The sequence below is a fragment of the Herpailurus yagouaroundi genome, unplaced genomic scaffold (genome assembly GCF_014898765.1).
Source record: "Herpailurus yagouaroundi ecotype Mexico unplaced genomic scaffold, PumYag 159, whole genome shotgun sequence".
NCBI lineage: Eukaryota > Metazoa > Chordata > Mammalia > Carnivora > Felidae > Herpailurus > Herpailurus yagouaroundi.
Window position 1 is genome coordinate 28703795 of NW_024412400.1, and position 24217 is coordinate 28728011.

General features: G+C 37.8%; 1 protein-coding gene across 3 annotated transcripts in view; it reads left to right on the top strand.

Moving 5' to 3' along the window:
- The window catches only part of DNAJC13 (DnaJ heat shock protein family (Hsp40) member C13), a 129311-nt gene that overhangs the window by 90427 nt on the left and 14667 nt on the right, over nt 1–24217 (top strand). For all 3 annotated transcript variants that reach the window (XR_005792057.1, XM_040480197.1, XM_040480198.1), the window contains 15 exons: nt 1027–1211; nt 1654–1728; nt 3376–3495; nt 4458–4637; nt 5343–5510; nt 7841–7954; nt 9269–9385; nt 10692–10869; nt 12274–12365; nt 14073–14172; nt 15670–15744; nt 15972–16084; nt 22608–22777; nt 22926–22968; nt 23305–23478. Coding sequence is in view for 2 of the 3 variants with exons in the window: in XM_040480197.1 (XP_040336131.1) it covers nt 1027–1211; nt 1654–1728; nt 3376–3495; nt 4458–4637; nt 5343–5510; nt 7841–7954; nt 9269–9385; nt 10692–10869; nt 12274–12365; nt 14073–14172; nt 15670–15744; nt 15972–16084; nt 22608–22777; nt 22926–22968; nt 23305–23478 (1904 nt within the window). In the remaining variant the exon portion in view is untranslated. The remainder of the gene's footprint in view (nt 1–1026; nt 1212–1653; nt 1729–3375; nt 3496–4457; nt 4638–5342; nt 5511–7840; nt 7955–9268; nt 9386–10691; nt 10870–12273; nt 12366–14072; nt 14173–15669; nt 15745–15971; nt 16085–22607; nt 22778–22925; nt 22969–23304; nt 23479–24217) is intronic.

Sequence of the window (24217 nt, forward strand, 5' to 3'; positions counted from 1 at the left end):
ATGGGATAGTTTGCAAACCATGATTGTAGAAGAATAGGTATGATTTCACAGTACAAGGTTATTGGGAATTTCCAGCATGTTTGCAGTGCCATTTGCTGTTAACAATAACTAGAAAGCCAGGAAAGTGAAAACTTTAAAGGCTTTGTTGGGGATGGGAAGTTAGTTTCAAGACTGCAGGTGTCCTTTGGCTTTGGAACTGAACTTGGCTTGAAGCCAAGAGTAGGAGACCCATTTGCTCTGTAGGATGATGTTGGGAGAGAAGGAAGAGAGGACAGTGGGGATTTGAGATAAGCAGGACTGTTGGGTAATTGAAGACAAGTGGGATTGCAGTTTTAGTATTACACGGGACAGCATGGGGATCTAGCAGTTTGAGAGCAGTGACTAATTGATTCACTTTTGCATATGAATTGAACAGAACACATTTGTAAAGCATTTAGTTATATGGCATTTACCACTAATCAAAATGACTTTAAACAAGTCTTTTTCAAACCATTGGTTACATTTTAATGGCTAATAACTATATTAGAGTTGCACTTGTTGCTCACCATTGGTTTATTATCAAGGTCATAATGTTTTTTCAGGCTGCACCTCCCACTTTTCCCAAAGGGGATTTATAAATAAGTTCTGGTGTGGGGTCCTGATCTGTCTGTGCTGTCTGCGGTCACATGAAAAGTTACAAAGTTTCCGTGGACAATGCAGAAAGTAGATATTTTGCAAAGGATCAAAACCACTACATACTTAAGTTTAGTAAAGTTTAATCTACCAGAATATAATCTTTTTGGGGGCAGAAAAATTTTAGAGAAATCAGCCAAACAAGTATGCTAGAAAAGGAAAGATCCAAGGGATTTATACTAGGTTTAATTTCTTTTTATGAACTAGAATTAGGAGACATTTAAGATGTTAAATATTTTGTCATGTTTTTTAAGGGAACACAATTGAACATAGTGTCAGAATTAACTTAAAACCATGACAATCAATTTTTGTTTTGCTTACTGTTTTCCCAACACTAACTTTTGATTATTTCAGATTTACAGCCTTATAAATATGCAGGATACCCCATGCTAATTAGGACTATAACAATGGAAACTTCAGATGACCTCCTGTTCTCAAAAGAATCACCATTGTTGCCTGCTGCTACAGAGCTAGCTTTCCATACTGTCAACTGCTCGGCCCTCAATGCTGAAGAGCTCAGGAGGGAGAATGGAATTGAGGTAATATGGGATGACCTCTGTCCTTCTTTCTCTTCAAGCTAGTTGAGGCACATTGCATGACTTTTGGCAATAGAGAATTCACCAAGTACAATTGATGGAATTTCTTACCTTGATTTATTCCACCAAATAACATGTTATATTCTCCATATTCTAGCATTAAAATTAAAGGTAGAAATGGAGCTTTATTTCATAATGTGAAATGGAAAGTATTTGATTCAAAATTGATAACCTTAACTGCTCACAAAATAGCTTATTGGGAATGTTAAAAAAAAAACAAAAAACCTCTAGGGATCTTTTACTTGTTTAACAAATGTTAATTGAGCAAACATTTATTTACCAAGTATTAACATTAAAAGGTCATTAATATTTTATTCCTACCAGAAAAGATTTTTCAGACTTCAAGTCAAAATGGGGGATTAATGGATAACTTCTTTCTCTTCAGGTGTTACAGGAGGCATTTAGTCGCTGTGTGGCTGTCTTGAATCGTTCTAGTAAACCAAGTGACATGTCAGTACAGGTGAGGCTAAAATGTGTGGTTCCAAGACAGTTACACTAGACCAGTAGTAATTGAAACTTGAACTTCTATGAGAATCACTTGGGGGGCTCATGAAAACGTGGGTGGCTGACCCCTACTTGGGCTGCTGCCCATAGTTTCTGATTCAGTGGTTCTGAGGTAGAGGACTGAATATGCTTTTAACAAATTCTCAGGTGATACTGAGGCTATTGGTTTCTTTATCACACTTAAGTACTACACTAAATCACGTGGAATCTAGTGGCTTGATTTTTTTTTTCCTTAGAGAATAGTATGATGAACTCTTATATCCTCACCATCCACTTACAAACATTTGTCATTTTGCCATTCTTTTTTCACTTACCATCTGCTCCTTCCGTAATTTCCTTCTCTACCTCCCTCTCCATCTCTAGTCATGTTTTTCCAGTTGTATTGAGAAGCAGTTGGCATACATCATTGTATTAATTTAAGGCATATTGCATGATGCTTTGATTTACATATACTGTGAAATGATTACCACAGGTTCACCTAACATTTGTCATCTTAGATATAACAATCCATCACTATAGTTTGTTTTTTTTCTGTTAAGGTTATAATTGAACTTACTGAGAGAAAAATCCATCAGGAATTCATTAAGATCATTGTAGAATGCATCTTTTTGTGTGGTCCTTTTTATGCTAGCAAATTTTAGAATATAAAACAAACAAGTACAGGGTGCCTGGCTGGTGGCTCAGTTGATTAAGCGTCTGACTTCGGCTCAGGTCATGATCTCGTGGTTGGTGGGTTTGAGCCCCATGTTGGGCTCTGTGCTAACAGCTCAGACCCCAGAGCCTGCTTCAGATTCTGTGTCCCCTTCTCTCTCAGCCCCTCCCCCATTCACATCTGATTCTCTCTCTCTCTCAAAAATAAATATAAACACTTAAATGAGTACAAGCTTTTTAGTTTCATACTTTATTTTGAAGTGTGGTAAATAAGTAGAATTGTTAATTCTGCAATGTTAATAAGTTGGACAAAAATACCTTAACTGGAGGTTGGCAGACATCTTTTTATAAAGGGCCAGAGAGTAAATAAGTATTTTTGTCAGGCTATTTACAGTCTCTCTTGCGTGCGCGTGTGTGTGTGTGTGTGTGTTAACAACCTTTAAAAATGTAAAACTGGGGTGCCTGGGTGGGTCAGTCAGTTATGCATCCAGCTCTTGGTTTTGGTTCAGGTCATAATCTCATGGTTCATGAGTCCAAGCCCCATATTGGGCTCTGTGCCGATATGGCAGTGCAGAGCCTGATTGGGGGTTCTCTCTCTCCCCTCTTTATCTGCCCCTACCCCACTTATACTCTTTTTTTTTTTTTTTTTTTTTTTTTTTTTTGAGAAAAAGTAAAAACCATTCTTAGCTCCCTGGCCATACAAAAATGAACCAGGGCCAATTTGGCCCATGCACTGCAGTAGCCATGGTTTGCCCACCCTGCATATAGAGGAAATCTTAGCCAGAATTACTAGTGATTCAGTAGAAATGTTCTTTTTAAATTTGGAGCATCATACATAGGATTAAGCATTATTCATGAATCTCTGCTGACTTGCTTTCTGGTGTCTTAAGTAAGGAATGTGCATGTGAACCTTTTTTTGGTTTTTGTTTTTGCTCTGTTGTGTTGAATGCAGGTGTGTGGACACATAAGCAAATGCTACAGTGTGGCCGCTCAGTTTGAAGAATGCCGAGAGAAGATCACGGAAATGCCTGGCATCATCAAGGATCTCTGTCGGGTGCTATATTTTGGCAAGGTAGAGTTCATCTTTAATGCTTTCTAGACGCAGTAGGCAATGGGTGTTCTTGTCACATAGCCAGTCCCCAATTTATACATAAGATGTTTTCCCAGAATTGTTTTTATGTGCATTATTTGGATCTCTAAAATCATTTTTCACAGAACCCTTGGTGTAAATGGAGGCTTTAGTTCCTATGGTGGCCCATAAGAAATAAGACTAGAGTGACATGTAAAGGGAAGTGGGTCTCATCTGAACATTGGAAGAGAGGCAGAGAAGAAATGAGAGACTAGAGTAAATGAATCTAATGCAAGTAAAGGACCATGTGAAACCTGTAACAATCAAGTCACTGGTGGGAAGGGCTTTGGGTTGCTGAGAAGTTAATATTTCCTCCAAATCCTGTACTGCTGAGGCAAATTAGCCTCAAACTAGGGTAGGTGAAGTAGGTGACTGGGAAGGAGAGAGAACTTTCTTAGATAACTGGATGGAGTGAGTTCTGTTGGAATTGAATAGGATTGGGGTGCCGATCCTGGACTAAGTTATCTAGAGTTAATAAATCTGATGAAAATCTCTTAAGTATATTTACATGATGTCCTTCGAAGTGTTTAATGAGAATACAAACTCTGATATAAAGAAGTAAATCCATACACCTGAACTAAAGATATTTCTGATACAGTTAAGACCCTAGCATGTGAGTTGTAATGCCTTATCACTATTTTTAAAAATTAGAATACAAAAAATGGAGAAAACTATATTTCCAAATCTTTGAGCACTAGCCTCGAAAACAATTCAGTGTCTTATCACAGGGTCACTTTTAATTTTAGACTTTAAAGGATATTGGATTCAGATTTAAATTGGAATTGAAAATACAAGAGAGGTGAACATTTTGCGCAGTAAGATGGCTAGCTTGACGTACATTCATAACCAATTTCTTTTGGGAGCTTTTTTTTTTTTTTTTAATTTCATTATTCTTTATCTCTCAGAGTATTCCACGGGTGGCCGCTCTTGGAGTAGAATGTGTCAGTTCCTTTGCTGTTGATTTCTGGCTACAGACACACCTATTTCAGGCTGGAATTTTGTGGCATCTGCTTGGTTATCTATTTAATTATGACTACACGCTAGAAGAGAGTGGCATTCAGAAAAGCGAAGAAACAAATCAGCAGGTAACCTTCACACTGCTTTAGTTTTGAATTTAAACCCAAACCATAGGTTAATGCTGAATAATGCAAAGCAAAGGTCTAGCTGTACAGAGCCCCAGACATGAACTGTTTTTCTGGATAACTAAATTTATAGCTCTTTAAGTCCCAGAACTTATTTTATCTTAACCATTTATGCTATGAGGATTCAAGGGGAGGGAATTTATAGTAGCATATACTGCACATAACTTAATCTTTTCTGTTACCTAGAATCATTTTTATGATTGCAAAATTATGGTTGTATATCACAGAGAAATACAATGGTGCTATTGGGGCTAGCTCCCCCAGGCACTTGAATACTTAACCTCATTTCCTTGAATATTTTCTCTGTCTCCTTTTTTAGTCACTCACCTTCATTACTCACGTTGTTAGTGTGTTCCTCTAGCAGGCAAGTCTGCCTACCTCTACTGTACTCCCCACCCTACCCCCACATGTACTTCTTCCAGTTATCTATAAGATGGTGTAATGGTTATAACTGAGTATGTATATTCTGATGTTCTTTTGTGTAAATGGAAGAGTACATTCTAATGCATGAACTCTCCGACATCAGTGTTGGGAACTTCCTTTCTGCACCTTAAATACGGTCCATACAGTTTTGATTTTTATAAAGGCACCGTGTTACCTATGTAAGATGACATACCTACTTCAATGTATTAATATTTTTTGTAACAGGAAGTAGCCAACAGCCTTGCTAAATTGAGTGTCCGTGCTCTGAGTCGCCTTGGAGGATACCTGCCTGAAGAACAAGCGACCCCAGAAAATCCAACCATAAGAAAAAGTTTAGCTGGCATGCTGACACCCTATGTTGCTAGAAAACTTGCTGTAGTTAGTGCTACTGAGGTACGTGCTTCAGAGATAGCCTGGGTTTTGATGAATATTGCAAGATCCTTTAAATAGGAGGGTAACACAGCAATGTTTATTGCTGTAGGAAACCTAAAAATTGAAAGTGTTCACCTTTGTTCTCTCAGCCAGGAAATTCAGTTTATTGCGGATTGATGGTAACGGTTCTACAAGTCCACCCTTTCTGCAGGGGTAGATTGACTTCAGGTTTCTCTGCTCTGGAGCCTACCATAATTCTTCCCAACCTTGAGTCATGAAGAGACAGGACAAGAGTGTGAACTTGGAATGGTGTTTCACACTGGGCACAGAACTGGGAGTTAGGAGACCCAGAGTCTGGTTTTACAAGCTCTAACTTATTTACACTCAGAGTTTAAATCCTAAAAGCTAATACATACACATACATGGATTCATGACAAAAGTCAAGCATGACTTTGACAGCTCTCCCAACCTCTTTGGCCTCTTTGGCCTCTTTTGTGAGGATCATTGAGAAACAATCTAAGAATGTAGCATTAAAGAATTAAAGTATAAAAACCCACTGAGTAGGATACTATGAAACCTTAAAGGTATATTTAAAGACATTAAAACATGCTTAGGGGCACCTGGGTGGCTCAGCTGGTTGAGCGTCTGACTTCGGCTCTGGTCATGATCTCATTGTTTGTGAGTTTGAGCCCCGCGTCAGGCTCTGTTCTCATAGCTTGGAGCCTGGAGCCTGCTTCGGATTCTGTGTCTCCTTCTCTCTCTACCCCTCCCCAACTTGTGCTCTGACTCTCTATGTGTCTCAAAAAATAAATAAATATAAAAAAAATTTAAAAAAGAAGATGTTTAAAGTATTTTAAGTGAAAAGGCTAAAAATCCCATTTTTGGTATTAAATGGGTGGATGTTAACTGTACTTCTCCCTGAATGGCTGAATTATAGGCTATTTTTATGTTTTCTCTGATGATCATCCAGTACTTTTGTAAGGGAAAAAGTCCTCAGTGTTCCAAATGTAAAGTATTCTTAGAATTTATTAAACATTTGTTTTTTAATTCAACCAGATTCTTTTTTTAGTGTAGACCATTGCTTTTCAGTGCCCTCTGAGCAAGAGGGAAGAGCTTTATTTTTTTTTTCAACGTTTTTTTTTGTTTGTTTGTTTTTGTTTTTTTATTTATTTTTGGGACAGAGAGAGACAGAGCATGAACGGGGGAGGGGCAGAGAGAGAGGGAGACACAGAATCGGAAACAGGCTCCAGGCTCCGAGCCATCAGCCCAGAGCCTGATGCGGGGCTCGAACTCACGGACCGCGAGATCGTGACCTGGCTGAAGTCGGACGCTTAACCGACTGCGCCACCCAGGCGCCCCAAGAGGGAAGAGCTTTAGATACTGCTCCCGATGTTTGTACTTTCTCTATGCAAAGTATACATGATGCATTTTGCTGATTGAAAACATTCTTTCCAGAAATGCTGACAGGTTGTTGATAAACTGTCGGGTGGGGTGGTGGGGGGAGAAAAGTAGCATTTCAGAATCTTGGCCTAAACTCCATGTGGATTTTTCAAAATGCTTATTTTAAACTGCCATTTCTCAAAGTTTTATAATTTTCCTAAGAATGTATTTTTTCAATCATTTTATTTAACTAGTAGTTAAAACGTTTTAAAAACAGGTTAGATGGCTTTGTATAAGAGGAAGGTTATAGCCTGCTACTCTCCTCCTACTATAGAGCTCTGTAAATGTAGAATTAAGAAGTTTGTATTAGAGAGTCTCAAGTCTTTCTATAACACTGCTAATCGAGGAGAGCTAAATAAACAGTGGGAAAGCACACTGGATGGCTAAGCAGTCAGAAGCTGTGTCTTCAAAACTGCTTCATGCAGCCTTGAGTCCGGGTTTGGCCAAGGAAATCTAAAGTGACTCTCTGCTCCTCAGTTTTATTTCCCTTCATAGCAGTATGCTTCAGAAAGACAGATTTTGTTTTCTGATTTGTTTATGTAAAGGCAGTATGGTATGATTCTTTTTAAGCTCATGTTTACTGTTTATTAAATGTTTCAACACAACTATCTCATGTAATTTTCACCATAGCAGAGCAAATGTTACGATGTGAAGTCATACCGACTCCAATTTGTGTCCTAGTTTCCCCACTTAAGGCCTGTGTGACCTGGGACAAATCCCTGGATTACTCTCAGCTTTGATTTTTCTCAGTTGCAAAATGGATGATATCAGCAAACTTGTTAGAATTATTGAGGTCCATTGTATCTAAGGCACTTGTTACAGTGCTTGGCATGTGATCAGCAGTTTCAGTAAATGATAAGTTGAATTATTTTTTTCCAAATGTTACAAAATAGTAATATTCTGTGCCCTAGATTCTGAAGATGCTTAACAGCAACACAGAGAGCCCCTATTTGATATGGAACAATTCTACAAGAGCAGAACTACTTGAGTTTCTTGAATCCCAACAAGAAAACATGATTAAAAAAGTATGTTATTGTTTCATAAATTTCTTGGGTAACTTTTATAAATATTCTCTGGAAACATAACTTAGTACTGACAAAACAGAAATGTATTTATTGTGTCTCCATTTGGTGTTAATTAAGCCTATAGGTTTTTGCCACCTAATATGTGGTCCATGTAAGAACAGTGTTCTTGTATTTAATGATACATTTGTATTTGTGGTTGTTACTGTTTAGTTTACATGTAGCTCTTCCCATTGTAACGAATTTTTCTACCTAAAAGCACTCTTCTCTTCAGCCTCTTTTTTGAGTATATCAGAGTTGCTTTCTGGTATCAGAATTGAATGATTTCTCTTGTCTTGCCATCTTCTGGTGGAGAATCTGTTAAGCTATGAAAAAACAAAAAAACCCCAAAAGACTGTACTGTGCCCAATAAGGATAAGGCTTGTATAATCCACATACTAGATCGTTGAGACTTGATGAGTTAGCAGACAGTTATGTCTGTGTGTTTAGAAGTTATTATGCAATAAACACCAGTTATGTCCTGAACTATTTAACTCATTTCATGATAGTCACTCAGAACTCTACATAGATAGAAGTCTTTTGAAAATTGCAGAGCTGGGGAGAATGGATCTCACGTTTTTATACATCTCTCCTTTACCAGAAGGGACATAATAGCATCTTCTCTTTGTTTAATACTTCACAATTTATTGTATACTTTTACATATGATTTCAGTCCAACTTAAATTCTGTGTAATTTCAACCTGAATCTTCATTGGGACTGTTTCTCTCCCATTCCTCTTTTCTGTCTTTTTCCTTTTCCTTAAGTGGAAACTCTTCAGTTTGGCAATCTCTGTAACAGTATCCTGTCTTTTTTTTTTTATTCAGAGACTCTGTTTTCCAGCACTTTGATTCAGCGTGTTACTTTTTAAAGGCCAGTCCAAATGTGTTCATTTCTGAGCTCCATCACTCTATAGCTGACTAGGCCAAATGTCTGCTGAGTGGAATGAGAAGAACCAAGTGTCGTATACTTGCTTTATAAACACTAGCTCTAAGACACTTCATTGGCTGACTTCTGTGATCTTTTGAAATCTTAAAATGGGTTATAGTATTAATCTTTGAACTAAAAAATAACATAACTCCATGCCTATTTCAGAGTTCATATTATTATAAACATTAATATTGAGTGCTATGATTGGTTTCCTACCCTGTTTTTCCTCTAGAAAAGGAATGGATCTTTTAAGCTATTTATCTGTTATTAAATTGAATATGGTTAGATTTGTAAACCAGACAGTAATGATTTTGATTTACAACTAACAGCTTGTTTTCTTTTTTAAAAAGGGTGATTGTGACAAAACTTATGGATCAGAATTTGTCTATAGCGATCATGCCAAAGAACTTATTGTAGGGGAGATTTTTGTTAGGGTGTATAATGAAGTCCCTACTTTCCAACTAGAGGTAAGCTCTGTGCTTTTAGTTTCGTGTGATACCTTCAGTCATTTGTTATTGAAAGCTGCTAGTTTATTCATTTCTCGGTGTGGTATTCAGAAATAATAAATACCTGTCCCTTGCCTAATGCTTCATACTAACCTGGGTATGTGATGGGGTACCATTACAGGCCTCTTTATTTTGCCTGTTGAAGAATTTGATTTTGTGGATTCATGAATAAGAAGTTATTCCTCGCCCAGCTATTTTTTATATTTTATGCATAATGCTTCCCAGCTGTGTCATGTGCATATGCCTCCAAGTTACTAGTCTCTCCTGGAAGTGCAAGGTCATTTACACATTCACTCCATCATCCACCAGATAGAAGTACTTCTCTGGCCAATTATTAGAGGACAATAAGGAAATACCCGTGGAAAGCAAAGAGATTTTTTAGAAAATGAGGTCAAACCATGCCATTTCTTGTGGTGATCCCTAATCACTTTGAGAAGCAAGTGAGTGTCACAGTAACAGCACAAGTTACTTTTTTGGAAAGTGACAAGGAGGATTTTTGTGGTTGGTTGCCATGTAAGGAGGGAAGAAGGGAGACTGTTTTAAAGTTTGTGCTTGGAAAAAAAAAGAATTTACTAAACCATAATATATATTATTTATCACGATAATATATATAAATAGCTGTTAAGCAGAATTAGTTCATTTATTTGTGAAGTCTCTTTGAAAACTGTCCCTTGAATTGATACCATAAGTATATATTTTTTAAAATATAAAAATATAACCAAACTATAGAAGTTACATATTGTACTATCAATTGCTTTGATTTGTAAAGGGAAGAGATACTCTAATTCAGAATTGTTATACTAAGATCCTAATGGCAGTATATTAGATCTCTAATGTACTAGGACAAAAGTTAAAGGACACTTTTTTTTTTTAAGTTTGTTTATTTTGAGAAAAGAGTGTGCACACTGCAAGCGGGAGAGGAGCAGAGAGGGATGGAGAGAGAATCCCAAGCAGGCTCCTTGCTATCATTGCGGAGCCTGATGCGGGGCTTGATCTCATGAATTGTAAGATCATGACCTGAGCTGAAATCAGGAGTCAGATGCTTAACTGCCTGAGCCACCCAGGTGCCCTGAAACACTTTCTAATGCAACTGGGTGTTGTCCCCACAACCCCCAATTCATAGATGTTTGTGTGTATGTATAATTTAATCATTCCATAGCTTGAAGGTTTTGCCGGAGAGTGGGTGGGGGAAGGTGTTGCTCTGGAGTTTTTTAATGATTATTTCTGGGGGCACACGTGTTTGTAAACATTTCTCCACTCAATTTAGGTTCCAAAAGCATTTGCCGCAAGTCTTTTGGATTATATAGGCTCCCAGGCCCAGTACCTCCACACATTCATGGCTATCACACATGCTGCAAAAGTGGAGTCAGAGCAACACGGAGACCGCTTGCCAAGAGTGGAAATGGCTTTGGAGGCTCTGAGAAATGTCATAAAATATAATCCAGGTGTGTGACTATACCCTTGATCAGTAAGATCCTTAAAATAGAAGGGCCCTAAAAATTCCCAATTTTATCAGAGAAACTCAAAGAAAATAGTATACTTGGTTATAATGTTTACTTGGTATAACATAACAAGAATTGAGCTCATATTTTTACCTATAAACAGTAGGATGGAAAGAGAGGTCAAGGCATCATGTTTAGAAGTATTCATATCTCTAAGAGAAAATAAGTCTTAATGAGTTGAAAAGGTAGAATAACTTTGATGGTGTAAAATTTCACATTGATGACATAAGTTGACATATAAGTGCTTAAATTAGATTTATTAATTAGGTGATCTAATTTGCCTTCTCTGCTACCTGACACATAGTTTTGAGAAACTGACTGAAGCTTTTGGTATATAAAAATTGAAATAAAAAAGTGAGAGTTTTCATTCTTAAATGACCTTAAGAGGACATTTCCAAAAATGTCTTGCCTGACTCCAGGGAGATGCATGCGTGAAAATCTGAAAGCGTTTTCTAACTTTGATAACAGATATGGAATATAAAACCTAAAACAATACAGATTCAACATAAGTTACTTGAAGACCCCAAATCCTTTTTATTGATTTTTATTAACTTTTAGGTACTCTTTTGCTCTTTTCAGTATATATTATGATGATCTAGTGATTTGAAAATGAATTTAAAAGCAACCTATGAATGGAATATTTTCAGACTCTTTTAAGTCAAGGAGTCTTAGTGAATTTTCTTCTGAAGTCTCAAAAAATTACAGATTACACCATATGTGTTCTTACTACCATACAGTAAAAGGAAAAATACACTGAACAAAATTTTAATGTTTAATGTTTTTGTTCTGTTAACAACAAGATGGTAGTAAGTATATGGGGTTGGGGTTTGAGGTGGGTGAGAAACGGAAGAAATACTATTCAGTTTTATGTATTTTTGCAAGTAGTCCTTTGTATATGCATACAGGTGTCTATGATGTAGTCCTCAACCAGCAGAGTTCCAATTCAGTCTAAAAACCAAAAGGCAAATGATGTCACACACTCCCAAAATATAATTAGGCAGAGGGGGTAGCTATAAGATCTAGAGGTAAAGAGTAAAAATACCACCTTACACCCTTATTTTTAAACTTGTATTTGGAGTGTGTATTTGATACATTGTTTTTAGCCTGAGGTCTAGGGGTGTGGATGGAAATGAAAACAAAACAAACCTAAGAAATTCTTATCCTTTGCCTCTTAAGATTTACTGCTGCTTAGAGGAACTTCACTCACTTAATGATAGAAATGTTGAGGAAAGATGATCAGAGACTTAGAATTCCAGTAAACAACAGTGTATATTGGTTTTCTGAAGGTCTGTCATTTAGAACATTGCTTAGAAATAAAAGATAAACATTTTTATTCTTATTCCCTAGGCTCTGAAAGTGAATGCATTGGGCACTTTAAGTTAATATTTTCTCTTCTCCGAGTCCATGGAGCTGGTCAAGTGCAGCAGTTGGCTTTAGAGGTAAAAGAATTTTATATTAAAGCATGTTGCCTTTCCTACCAGTACTGTATGTGGTTTAGGCCTTAATTAATCACCATCTGAATTTGGAAATTTCCATGTGTGTTTATTTTTTCATTTTGCTTATTAAGCCAAGTAAATATGGTCTTAAAATTTGAATTAGCGTATTCATTTTGAAGAGCAAACTGCACAGTGTTACTCAAGGTGCTTCCCTGTGTGGTCATTGTCTGTCATGCATCAGAACTTGGGATGCATTGTATAGTGTCATGCAGTGTGGGTTAGGGATTGGGCTTTACTGGAGAAGCTTGGAAGACACAGATGACAAGAATAGGGGGTAGGGTTTCCTTGATCTCCCAGTGTCCCCAGAGACCTAGGGCATATTGCTGGCTACACACTGTAGGTTTGTGTTCAGAGGACAGATCCCACCGCCCCTTCCCTTCAGTTGCTATCCCTTTTTGTGGATTAGTACAAAAGCAGCCTTTTCAGTGAGGGTTACAGACAGACAACTGGGGTGTTAACACTCTTTACAGGAGCTGGCTAGGAAAGCCAGTTGCCCAGAACCTATGAGCCTTGGAGGTCCAAGAGAACTTGGAAACCCCTCCTTTAGGAGATCAAAGCACTGGTCCCATGGGAAGCCTGGTGCAGCCTTTTCCTCTGGGAGAAGCAGGAAGTCCCTAGCTGTAGGGGGCTTATGGTCTAGGCAACCCAGAGTAAGCTCCCAGGATCATTTTGTAACACAACTTGTAAAGAACACTGCTGTAACAGGTTTATGAGCATTTTCTAAATTATTTGTAAAACGTGTTCTTAGATTGCATTTTGGTTTAAAGATTTTTAATAAAATAATACAAGTTGAATTGGTCAAAAAATCTTAAGCATGTTCCTCTACTTAATTCCTCCATGTACCTTGTAACTTTTTAAATGAACATTATTAAATCTAAGATCTGTTGGTTGACCACATGGTTCAAGTGAATCAAAATTGATCTTTACTATAAAAGTTAGACTTGAGAGTTCATCCTTTTTTTTTTTTAATTTTTTTTAATGTTTGTTTAGTGAGGATTGTTATCTTCCTAACCACTCCCCTCCCCAGTTTTGTGATTGGAAAACATTGCATGAACCAGTATAGCATCAAAGACATCTTAATAACCTCAAGATTTTGAATTGGTGCTGAAATGTTTCTTTTGTTCAATATTTATTTCTAAATTAATAGGAAGCTAAAGTACATAATATATATACGAGCATTAACATTTTATTTCTCAAAAGGTCAAAGTAATAAAGACATTCTTTTAAAATCAAACTGTTAAAAAATATTTTGCGGGTTACCTGGGTGGCTTAGTCGGTTAAGGCTCCGACTCTTGATTTCAGCTCAGCTCAGGTCATTTTCTCAGTTTGTGAGTTCAAGCCCTGCATTGGGCTTTGCACTGACATTGCAGAGCCTGCTTGGGATTCTCTCTCTCTCTCTCTCTCTCTCTCTCTCCCCCTCTCTCTCCCTCCCTCCCTCTCTCTCCCTCTCTCTCTCTGCCCCTCCCCTGCTTGTGCGCTCTCTCTCTTCTTCAAAAAAATAAATAACCAGGAAAAGAAAATTAACTATTTTGTCCTCTAAACATTTTTTTCACTTTTGTGAAGCCTCAGATTTATTTAGGTCTGACTTAATTTGATTTATGTCCAAAATTATTTCCCAAACTCTTAATATCCTGTTGATTTAATTTTCAGGTTGTGAATATAGTGACATCTAACCAAGATTGTGTCAACAATATTGCTGAATCAATGGTTTTGTCCAATTTATTGGCTCTTCTACATTCATTGCCATCAAGTATGTATATATATTCATGAATGGAATTTTGAAAACCACAGCATGGCCAACCTGTAGAGGGAGCAGTTACATAGATAATATAAAACTTCTGACAAAACACAGCCATGTTTACTTTGGAATCTCTTAAGTGGCATTTTTTATATTAAAGTTGTCTTCCTAACTATGTTATACATAAATAATAAAAGTGTTTTGTATTTTCCATTTCGAAAGTTGGAGGTGAGAGAGGTCAAAAAGTAAAGAAAAATAACTGGGTTTTTCAGTTTTCTGAGGATGATATATATGTAAGTAATTGAGAATTGACGCACGGTTTATAAAGAAACATCATTGGTCTTGGATGACAGGAAAAAAGTGCTTAAGATGAACATTACCTTGTTTTCAGCTTAGAGTTCAGTCCTGCATTCCTGTATGAGATTAGTTTTTAAAAATATACCTATCTTATTTCTTCATCACAGCCTGCACTAATATAGGCTCCTCTTAAATTGTGCCGTTGTCTAACATTGTGTGTATTTGTGCTTGAAACAACCTTGAGACTGCTTTTCAAAGACCATTGCACTATGACTCCAACATCACCACTAACAGAATATTACTCAGTTCTTTGCCAGCCTCTTGGAACCCATGTCACTCTTGGCTCATACCTGTCTTCCTCTGTGAGAGCAAGAACTTGTCTCATTCATTTAATGGATGCCTTGGTATCTTGCACACTTTAGGTGTTTCTTTTGTGTTCAGTGACTTGAATGGAGTCGAATTTCGATTGAATAATTTTGTTTTAATAAGTGACATTTGCAATAGTTCTCTAAAATGACAGCTTTTCAAAGTCATTTGTAGGTTATTTGTAGTTGGTTTTTCTTTCTTTTTATTGCTTTTTGACTCTAGGGGTTATTAGATTTCACTCTCCTAGAGTCAAATAGCAATGATAGGTGCCCAAAGGGGTGTAAAGAGCTGGCAAGGAGGGTGGAGGCTGCAAAGGGTGAGGCTGACCCTGAAGCAACAATAAAAGCTGGTCACTGGGCTGGGCTGTGTTCACATAAAGGAGAACAAACATTCAGAAGGGGGTTCCTAAGAGAAGCAACAATACATCATTGAAAATGCACCCCTGTTTAAACATAGTTTGAAAGGAAAACAAATCTTTGGAGGGGACAGAGGGAGGCTAAGTAAACATTTCATGTATTTAAAGTCCCTTAGTAAACAGTGGAAGACAGATAATTAAGTCCAAAATAGAAATGACAGCAGAGTAGGCTGAGATTTCTAGGTGTCAGCTACTTTACCTGTAAGATTAAATGAGATAAAAATATAAAATTACACTTTCAAACTATGAATTCTGTAACAGTCTTTATTCAGTGTAACTTTACATTGTTTGAAGTCGCTGATTATTGTGGAGATTTAAGTATGATACCCTCTGTAGAACACTTGGGTCAGTGCCTGGCACAGAATTGATGCCCAGTAAATGTCAGCTAATGTGATGATAATGCATTCCTTGAAATGTCTCTTACCCTGCAGGTCGTCAGCTTGTTCTGGAAACTCTTTATGCTTTGACCTCAAGTACAAAAATAATCAAAGAAGCAATGGCAAAAGGTACTGTATGAGCGCTTTCTCATCTAGTCCTGCTCAGTGAGGATGAAGCTTATTTTGAACTGTTATGTGTAGTCTGATAAACTAGAAGAATGCTTTGGAGGGCTTACAATTAAAAAAAAAAAAAATCAAACTGCATTAAGTTGAAATGAAGTTGAAAATGAATTCAACTAATCAGACAAGTCCTATTCTTTATAGTATAAATGCTAATCCTTTTTTTTCCTTCATAGGAGCTTTGATTTACTTATTAGATATGTTCTGCAATTCAACACATCCACAGGTTCGAGCCCAAACAGCAGAACTTTTTGCTAAAATGACCGCAGACAAACTAATAGGTCCAAAGGTGAGCACAAAATGGGTCTTTAGAAAGAAATTGATTGTTAAATCTGTTACGTTGATACCGATTTCATGAAGTTTACCAAAGTATGACGTTGAAGATGAGGATATGATTTGATATGAAAGTTGGAGGATTGGCATACTTGGAATTGTTGCTCTGTATTACTACTTTGAGAAGAGTTACAGTTGGAGAAGTCTGAATTGGAAATGAGAAGTGTTAAGAGTGTGTTGGATTATGGTGATAAACTGTTTAACTTCCTTGAAGACAAGATAATTAAGTTAGACTTTGACACTGTCAGGATTGGTCTGTGTAGCAGTAGCTAGTGAAGGGGAGATGGTGATCTATGTTCTTACCCACTCCACCACATCTGTGTTAGTAAGGATACACAGCCCTCGGGAAGTAAGTCCATACAGGCATGTGAGTGTAACAGCCTCTCCACTCTGCAGGGAGATCTTTTCATCCACAGTCTGGAGGTGACCAGATGATTTTTGGAATCATGGTCCAGTTTGTGGATCAGGAACCTGTCAAAACAGTACTTCTAAATAGAATTTGTCCAGACATAGGTGTAGTCAGTCTTCTTTTATTATTAACTTAGTTTGAAAAGAAGTAGTGCTCACTGAAGCGTTGTCTGTGCCAGCCCATGAAGCAGCACCTCAGTGAAATGTGTCTTGAAATAAAGGCTCCTGGGGCGCCTGGGTGGCGCAGTCGGTTAAGCGTCCGACTTCAGCCAGGTCACGATCTCGCGGTCCGGGAGTTCGAGCCCCGCATCAGGCTGTGGGCTGATGGCTCGGAGCCTGGAGCCTGTTTCCGATTCTGTGTCTTCCTGTCTCTCTGCCCCTCCCCCGTTCATGCTCTGTCTCTCTCTGTCCCAAAAATAAATAAATGTTGAAATAAAGGCTCCTGAGCCCTCACTTCCGGAGTCTAATTTTGCATCAGTGAAGTAATCTGGATTTAGTGTGTGTGTGTGTGTGTGTGTGTGTGTTTGGTCTCCTCTCTAGATGTTGAGAATGTGTCACAGGGCCTGAAACAGCTTTACTTTGGGAATAAAGTTAATAGTCTGTCATCACAAGGGTTGATGAACTGAGGGGGATTACATTTGGATTTCTATTGAAAGGGCCCACAAAAGTATGAGAATTGATAGTTAATTTGTTTTGAGAGAGAAGGAGCATGCTCACGGGGGGAGGAGTGGAGGGAGAGAGAGAATCTTTTTTTAGTGTTTATTTACTTTTGAGAGAGGGCGCACAAGCAGGGGCAAGGAGGGGCAGAGAAAGAGGGAGACAGAGAATCCCAAGCAGGCTTCTTGCCATCAGTACAGAGCCCAATGTGGGGCTCAAACTCACAAACCAAACTGTGAGGTCATGACCTGAGCTGAAATCAAGAGTCGGACACTTAAATGACTGAGCCACCAAGGCACCCTCTTTTTAAATTAATTAATTAATTAATTTTAAGATTTGATTTTTAAGTAATCTCTGTACCCAAGATGGGGCTTACCCTGAGATCAGCAGATGCATGCTCCACCTACTGAGCCAGCCAGGCGCCCCTAATACTTGAGCTTTCTTAAAGCTAGAGTTGTGTAGTACAGTGTTTTAGATAACATTTTAGGTGTTTAAAATAAATACTGAAGTTGACTTTGAGCTGTTCAGTATCTTTTGACCTTTGAAATACATGAGGGACAGGGGTGCCTGGGTGGCTTGATCCGTTGAACACCCAACTTTGGCTCAGGTCATGATCTCATAGTTCATGGGTTTGAGCCCTCACACTCTGTCTCAAAAATGAATAAACGTTAAAAAAAAAAAATTCAACTATATGAGGGACAAATTTTATCAAGTGAATATATTTATACTTAAACTTTTTGTATGGGAACAATACAAGTAACAGCTCCTTAATTGAATGATTTGCAGGAAGATATTTTAGAACTGGGGTCAGAAATTTTTTTCCCTTTTGGTTAGCAGCTTTATTGAGATAGAATTGATATACCATACAGTTCACCCATGTAAAGTGAACAATTCAATGGTTGTATTATATTTACAGATTGGGTAACCACAGTCAGTTTTCATTAACCCAGGAAGAAAACCTGTTGCCTTTAGCAGTCACTCTTCCTAGCACCTGGCAACTGCTAACTTACATTCTAGATTTGTCTATTCTGAGCATTTGCATCTCATGTAAATGAAATCTGACAATATGTGTTCTTTCGTGAATGGTTCTATCACTTAGCATGTTTTCAAATTTATAACATTATTGCAAGTATTAGTACTTTATTGCCAAATAATATTCCATCGTATAGGTATACCACTTTGCTTTTCCATGTATCAGTTGATAAACGTGAATTGTTCCTACCTTTTGGTTGTTCTGAATAATGTGACTGTGAACATTTGTGTAGGAGTGTTCATGTGGGTATGTATTTTTATGTCTCTGAGAGAGGAATTTGTGGATCAAAGGGTAACATTTATTTAATTTTTCGATGAATTGTCAAACTGTTTTCCAAAATGGCTGCACCATTTTACATTCCCACCAGCAGTTATGAGGGTTCTCATTTCTCTACATCTTATCTAACATTTGTTTTTAGATACCTTTTTTGATTACAGCCATCCTAGTGGGTGTGAAATGGTATGTCATGATTTTGATTTGCATTTCTCTGGTGACTAATGATGTTGAGTATCTTTTCATGTGCTTATTGGCTGTTTGTACATCTTTTTTAGAGAAATGTCTGTTGGTTCACATCTTTTGCTTATCCCTTAATTGGGTCATTTGTCTTTTTACTATTGAGTTATAATTGTTCTTTATATATTGTGGATGCAGTCCTTACCAGATATATGATATGCAAATATTCTCTCATTCCATGAATGTCATTCTGTTTTTCTTCATGGTGCCTTTTGTTGAAGTACAAAAGTTTTCAATTTTGGTAAAGTCCAGTCTCTCTCTTTTTTTTTTAAGTGTATTTATTTTGAGAGAGAAGAGGGTGTGTGAGCAAGTGGGAAAAGAGCAGAGACAGAGGGAGAGAGAAGAGAATCTCAAGGAGGCTCCGCGCTGCCAGCACAGAGCCTGACACAGGGCTCAAACTCACAAACCAGGAATGAGATCATGACCTGAATGGAAATCAGGACTCAGTTGCTTAACCAGCTGAGCCACCCATGTGCCCCCTGTAGCTTGTGCTTTTGATCTTATATCTAAGAAATCATTGCCTATTCCAAGGTTATAAATATTTATGGCTGTGTTTCCTCCTACTAGAGTTTTATAGTTTTAGTTCTTGGATTTATATCCTAGATCCATTTGAATTAATTTTTGTACATGGTGCGAGGTAGGGGTGGGACCAGTAAACTTTTCTATAAAGGACCACGTAAAAAATATTTTATCCTTTTTGGGTCATCTGATTTCTTTCACAAATGCTCAGCTGTGCCCTTGTAACAGGAAAGCAGCCATAGATAGTAACTGTGTAAATGGTTGTGTCAGTGTTTCAGTAAACCTTTACATATAAAAACAGTGGCAGGCCAAATTTGGCTTTTGTGTGCCAACCCTAATTTGTGTGCCAAATAACTAAGTAACTTGGACATAACTTTGAAGGCTTATAGTCAAAGAATTTGCATTACGGAAATTGTTTTACTTACATGTTTAATATCAGTGAGTGGTTGCTTTCTAATTGAATTCTGTCATGATCAAGAAGAGTGAAATATGGCACAAAAACAGACACTCAGATCAATGGAACAGAATAGAGAACCCAGAAATGGACCCACAAACTTATGGCCAGTTAATCTTTCACAAAGCAGGAAAGAATATCCAATGCAATAAAGACAGTCTCTTCAGTCAATGGTGTTGGAAAAACTGGACAGTGACATGCAGAAGAATGAACCTGGACCACTTTTTTACACCATACACAAAAATAAACTCAAAATGCATGAAAGACCTAAACGTAAGACCGGAAGCCATCAAAATCCTCGAGGAGAAAGCAGGCAAAAACCTCTCTGACCTTGGCTGCAGCAGCTTCTTACTCAACACATCTCTGGAGGCAAGGGAAACCAAAGCAAAAATGAACTATTGAGACCTCATCAAAATAAAAATCTTCTGCACAGTGAAAGAAACAATCAGCAAAACTAAAAGGCAACCGACGGAAGAAGATATTTGCAAACAACATATCAGATAAAGGGTTAGTATCCAAAATCTATAAAGAACTTCTCAAACTTAACACCCAAAAAACAGATAATCCAGTAAAGAAATGAGCAGAAGACATGAATAGACACTTTTCCAAAGAAGACATCCAGATGGCCAACAGACACATGAAACGATGCTCAATGTCACTCTTCATCAGGGAAATACAAACCAAAGCCACACTTACATACCACCTCACACTGGTCAGAGTGGCTAAAATGAACAAATCAGGAGACTACGTATGCTGGCGAGGATGTAGAGAAACGGGTACCCTCTTGCACTGCCGGTGGGATTGCAAACTGGTACAGCCACTCTGGAAAACAGCATGGAAGTTCTCAAAAAATTAAAAATAAAACTACTCTATGACCCAGCAATTGCACTACTAGGTATTTATCCAAGGGATACAGGTGTGCTGTTTTGAAGGAACTCATGCACTCCAGTATTTTATAGCAGCGCCATTGACAGTAGCCAAATTAGTGAAAGAGCCCAGATGTCCGACGATGGATGAATAGATAAAGAAGGTGTGGTATGTATGTATAACGTGTGTGTGTGCGCGTATATATATATATATATGTGCACACACACAATGGAGTATGACTTGGCAATCAAAAAGAATGAGATCTTGCCTTGCAACTATGTGGATGGAACTGGAGGGTATTATGCTAAGCGAAATTAGAGAAAGACAAATATCATATAACTTCACTCATATGAGGACTTTAAGGTACAAAACAGATGAACATAAGGGAAAGGAAGAAAAAGTAATATAAAAACGGGACAAAACATAAGAGACTCTTAAATGTAGAGAACAAACAGACGGTTGCTGTAGGGATTGTGGGAGGGGATGGGCTAAATGGGTAAGGGGCGTTAAGGAATCTACTCTGGAATAATTCTTACACCATATGCTGACTAACTTGGTTGTAAATTATAAAAAAATAAATTACAGAAAGTACAATAAATAAAAGACATTGAAGGACAATTAGTATCCTGCATTGCCAAGACATTTGGTTCTATAGATACTTCTTAAAATTTAGTAAGTTGAAAAATCTTTTTTTTTTTTTAATTTTTTTTTTTCAACGTTTATTTATTTTTGGGACAGAGAGAGACAGAGCATGAACGGGGGAGGGGCAGAGAGAGAGGGAGACACAGAATCGGAAGCAGGCTCCAGGCTCTGAGCCATCAGCCCAGAGCCCGACGCGGGGCTCGAACTCACGGACCGCGAGATCGTGACCTGGCTGAAGTCAGACGCTTAACCGACTGCGCCACCCAGGCGCCCCAAAAAATCTTTTTATTTTTAAAAATAAACTTATTCATTTAAAAAAAAAGTGAAATAATTCCTGGTGGATGTTCTCTATTATGTAACTGATAGTTTCCTTCAGTTCTTGGGTGCCTAGCAAGTTCAGAACTAAATTTGTAGTATAAATTTACTACACTGAATGTGTACTATATCACTGTCAATTATAGAAAATTATTTTATTTCCTTTGTGGCTGGCTTTATATTAGTCTTCATTCAAATAAGTTTTTGACTCTCATGCCAGGGCCTGAGAATACAAGCAATGAGTGAGACAGACCAGGTCAGGGAAACTTTCCAGAGGATGAGTTTGAGCACAGGCTTGAGTGATATAAAGGAGAGAAAACCAAGTGAAGACCTCAGCAGAAAACTTCCCAACCTTCCTTTTCCCTCTATTATAATGCCTCAGTGTAATTTTCAATTTGTGTGTGTGTGTGTGTGTGTTTTGGATGTATTATTTTTACTGCTTTTTTTAACGTAATCACTACACCCAATGTGAGACTCGAACTTATGACCCTGAGATCAACAGGTGCATGCTCTACGAACTGAGCCAGCCAGGCACCCCTGTATTATTTTTAAAGCTGCATTTTAAGTCCTTTTTGGAAAAAGGCACAGTATAATATAAAAACATAGTATAGCAAAATAAATACACTAAAAAAGACTTGAAAGACACAAAGGCCACTTTGTGAGAAAAATGAGAAAAATGTGTTTGCAAAGGCAGGGAGCATGGGGCAGGGTTGGGGGAACAGGCCTGGAATACCAGAATAAGGGTATTCTGGGAAGAAGGAACAGTATGTGCAAGGTATGATCCAGCAAGGTGTGCCCTAGACACTACATGCGTCAGCAGTATTGAATTTCTTCAGGTATCTTAAATGTGAGACTGAGATGAAGTGAAACTGTATAGGTAAGTAGGAAGTCTTGTTAAAGTTACCCTTGCATAAACTAGGGTGGATCCCTTCTCCCACTCCAGAACTTTGGATAATAGTTACGGCTCAGATCAGCCACACCACAAAATTCAACAGTTATCATATCCTAGAGAAATACAGAACACACCCGACACCAGTAGATCTCTTTTCTCTCTCAACCCCCCTGCTGTAGGTCCGCATTACGCTAATGAAATTTCTACCAAGCGTTTTCATGGATGCCATGAGAGACAACCCTGAAGCTGCTGTACATATTTTTGAAGGAACTCATGAAAATCCTGAGTTAATTTGGAATGATAGCTCCAGAGATAAAGTGTCTACAACAGTTAGAGAAATGATGCTAGAGTAAGTAACGCCTTCAGGTAAATCGCCAAAAAGGACAAATGTTTCCTATTTGTCCATCACCTCTCTAATATTTATTCTAACAATTGATGAATGTGCATTTTGTGACTGAAGTTTGATATTCTACCCTCTCACTTTTTTTTTCCCCAAGGCACTTTAAAAATCAGCGAGATAACCCTGATGTAAATTGGAAGGTAAAATATACTTTTATTCAGAGGAAGGAATTCTACATTTTATTGTATTTTTAGTTTGCTGTTTGCTGCTGTTTTTTAATTCCTACTGCATCAGTTTGATAACTGTTAGACACTTTGTCATTAAGACACTTAAGAATTCCCCTGGGAAGTCACGTTTTAAATTTAGGAATATTCACTTTTTAAGTAAGTAATCAAAGTACCTTTTTTGAAATTTATTAAGGGATTATATAAAAGTATATAATTTGATTATATTAATGACTATTTAATGGGATTTGCATTTTTTGTGTCATGTGTGACTAAGGATTAAGTGACTTGATTATGATTCTTTCTTTAAAGTTGCCTGAAGATTTTGCTGTGGTGTTTGGAGAAGCAGAGGGTGAACTTGCTGTTGGAGGAGTTTTCTTGAGAATCTTTATTGCACAGCCAGCGTGGGTTCTAAGAAAGCCTAGAGAATTCCTTATTGCACTATTAGAAAAATTAACTGAGCTCCTGGAGAAGAACAATCCTCATGTAAGCTTCAGCCATCAGCAAAACATTTCCAGTAGTTTGCTAAATATACTGATGGGGTTTCTGTTAAAACACCATCCTCATGGCCCATACATTAAGAATTGGTTACTTTTTTCAATACAGCAGCCAGGTTCAAATTCAGATATGCCCATTCATCTTATTTTTGAGGCATGTTCAAAAGTGGACATGGTTATTTCTGAACCAAAGTTGGAGATGTCTATATTGACAAATTGCTATCTCTGGCAAGTATAGAGGCTCTAAAAGAAGGTATCTGCAGCTTCATCTCCAATGGTTATATTAGTTTAAGGAAAAACACAAACATTCGGTGCTCCCCTAGAAGTGTGTCCTGCTAGTGTACTTCACTCAGCTTTCCATATGTGACCCTTGTGAAGGACATTGATAGGAGAGTGATAGGAGAGTGAACCTAGTATCTGTGTTCAAAGGCAGAGGCTACAAGGTAAGCAGGAGTGAGAAAGTAGCCTTATACTATATAAGGTTTTGTTATTTAAACCTTTAGAGTAAAAATAACTGAGGTACGTGACTGTTGGCTGTATTAAACAGGCTGACTATGGAACAAGGTGATAAAGAGCCCAAGCTGTGTTATTAGATGGTCCTGGATCCCAGTACCAGCTTCACCACTGACTGGCTCTGTAACCTTGAACAGTACTTCGTGGTCTGCCTCATTTATGGAAGGATCACGACACCTGTCCCTAAGGCTGAGGTTTTAGTGAGTTTTGACATA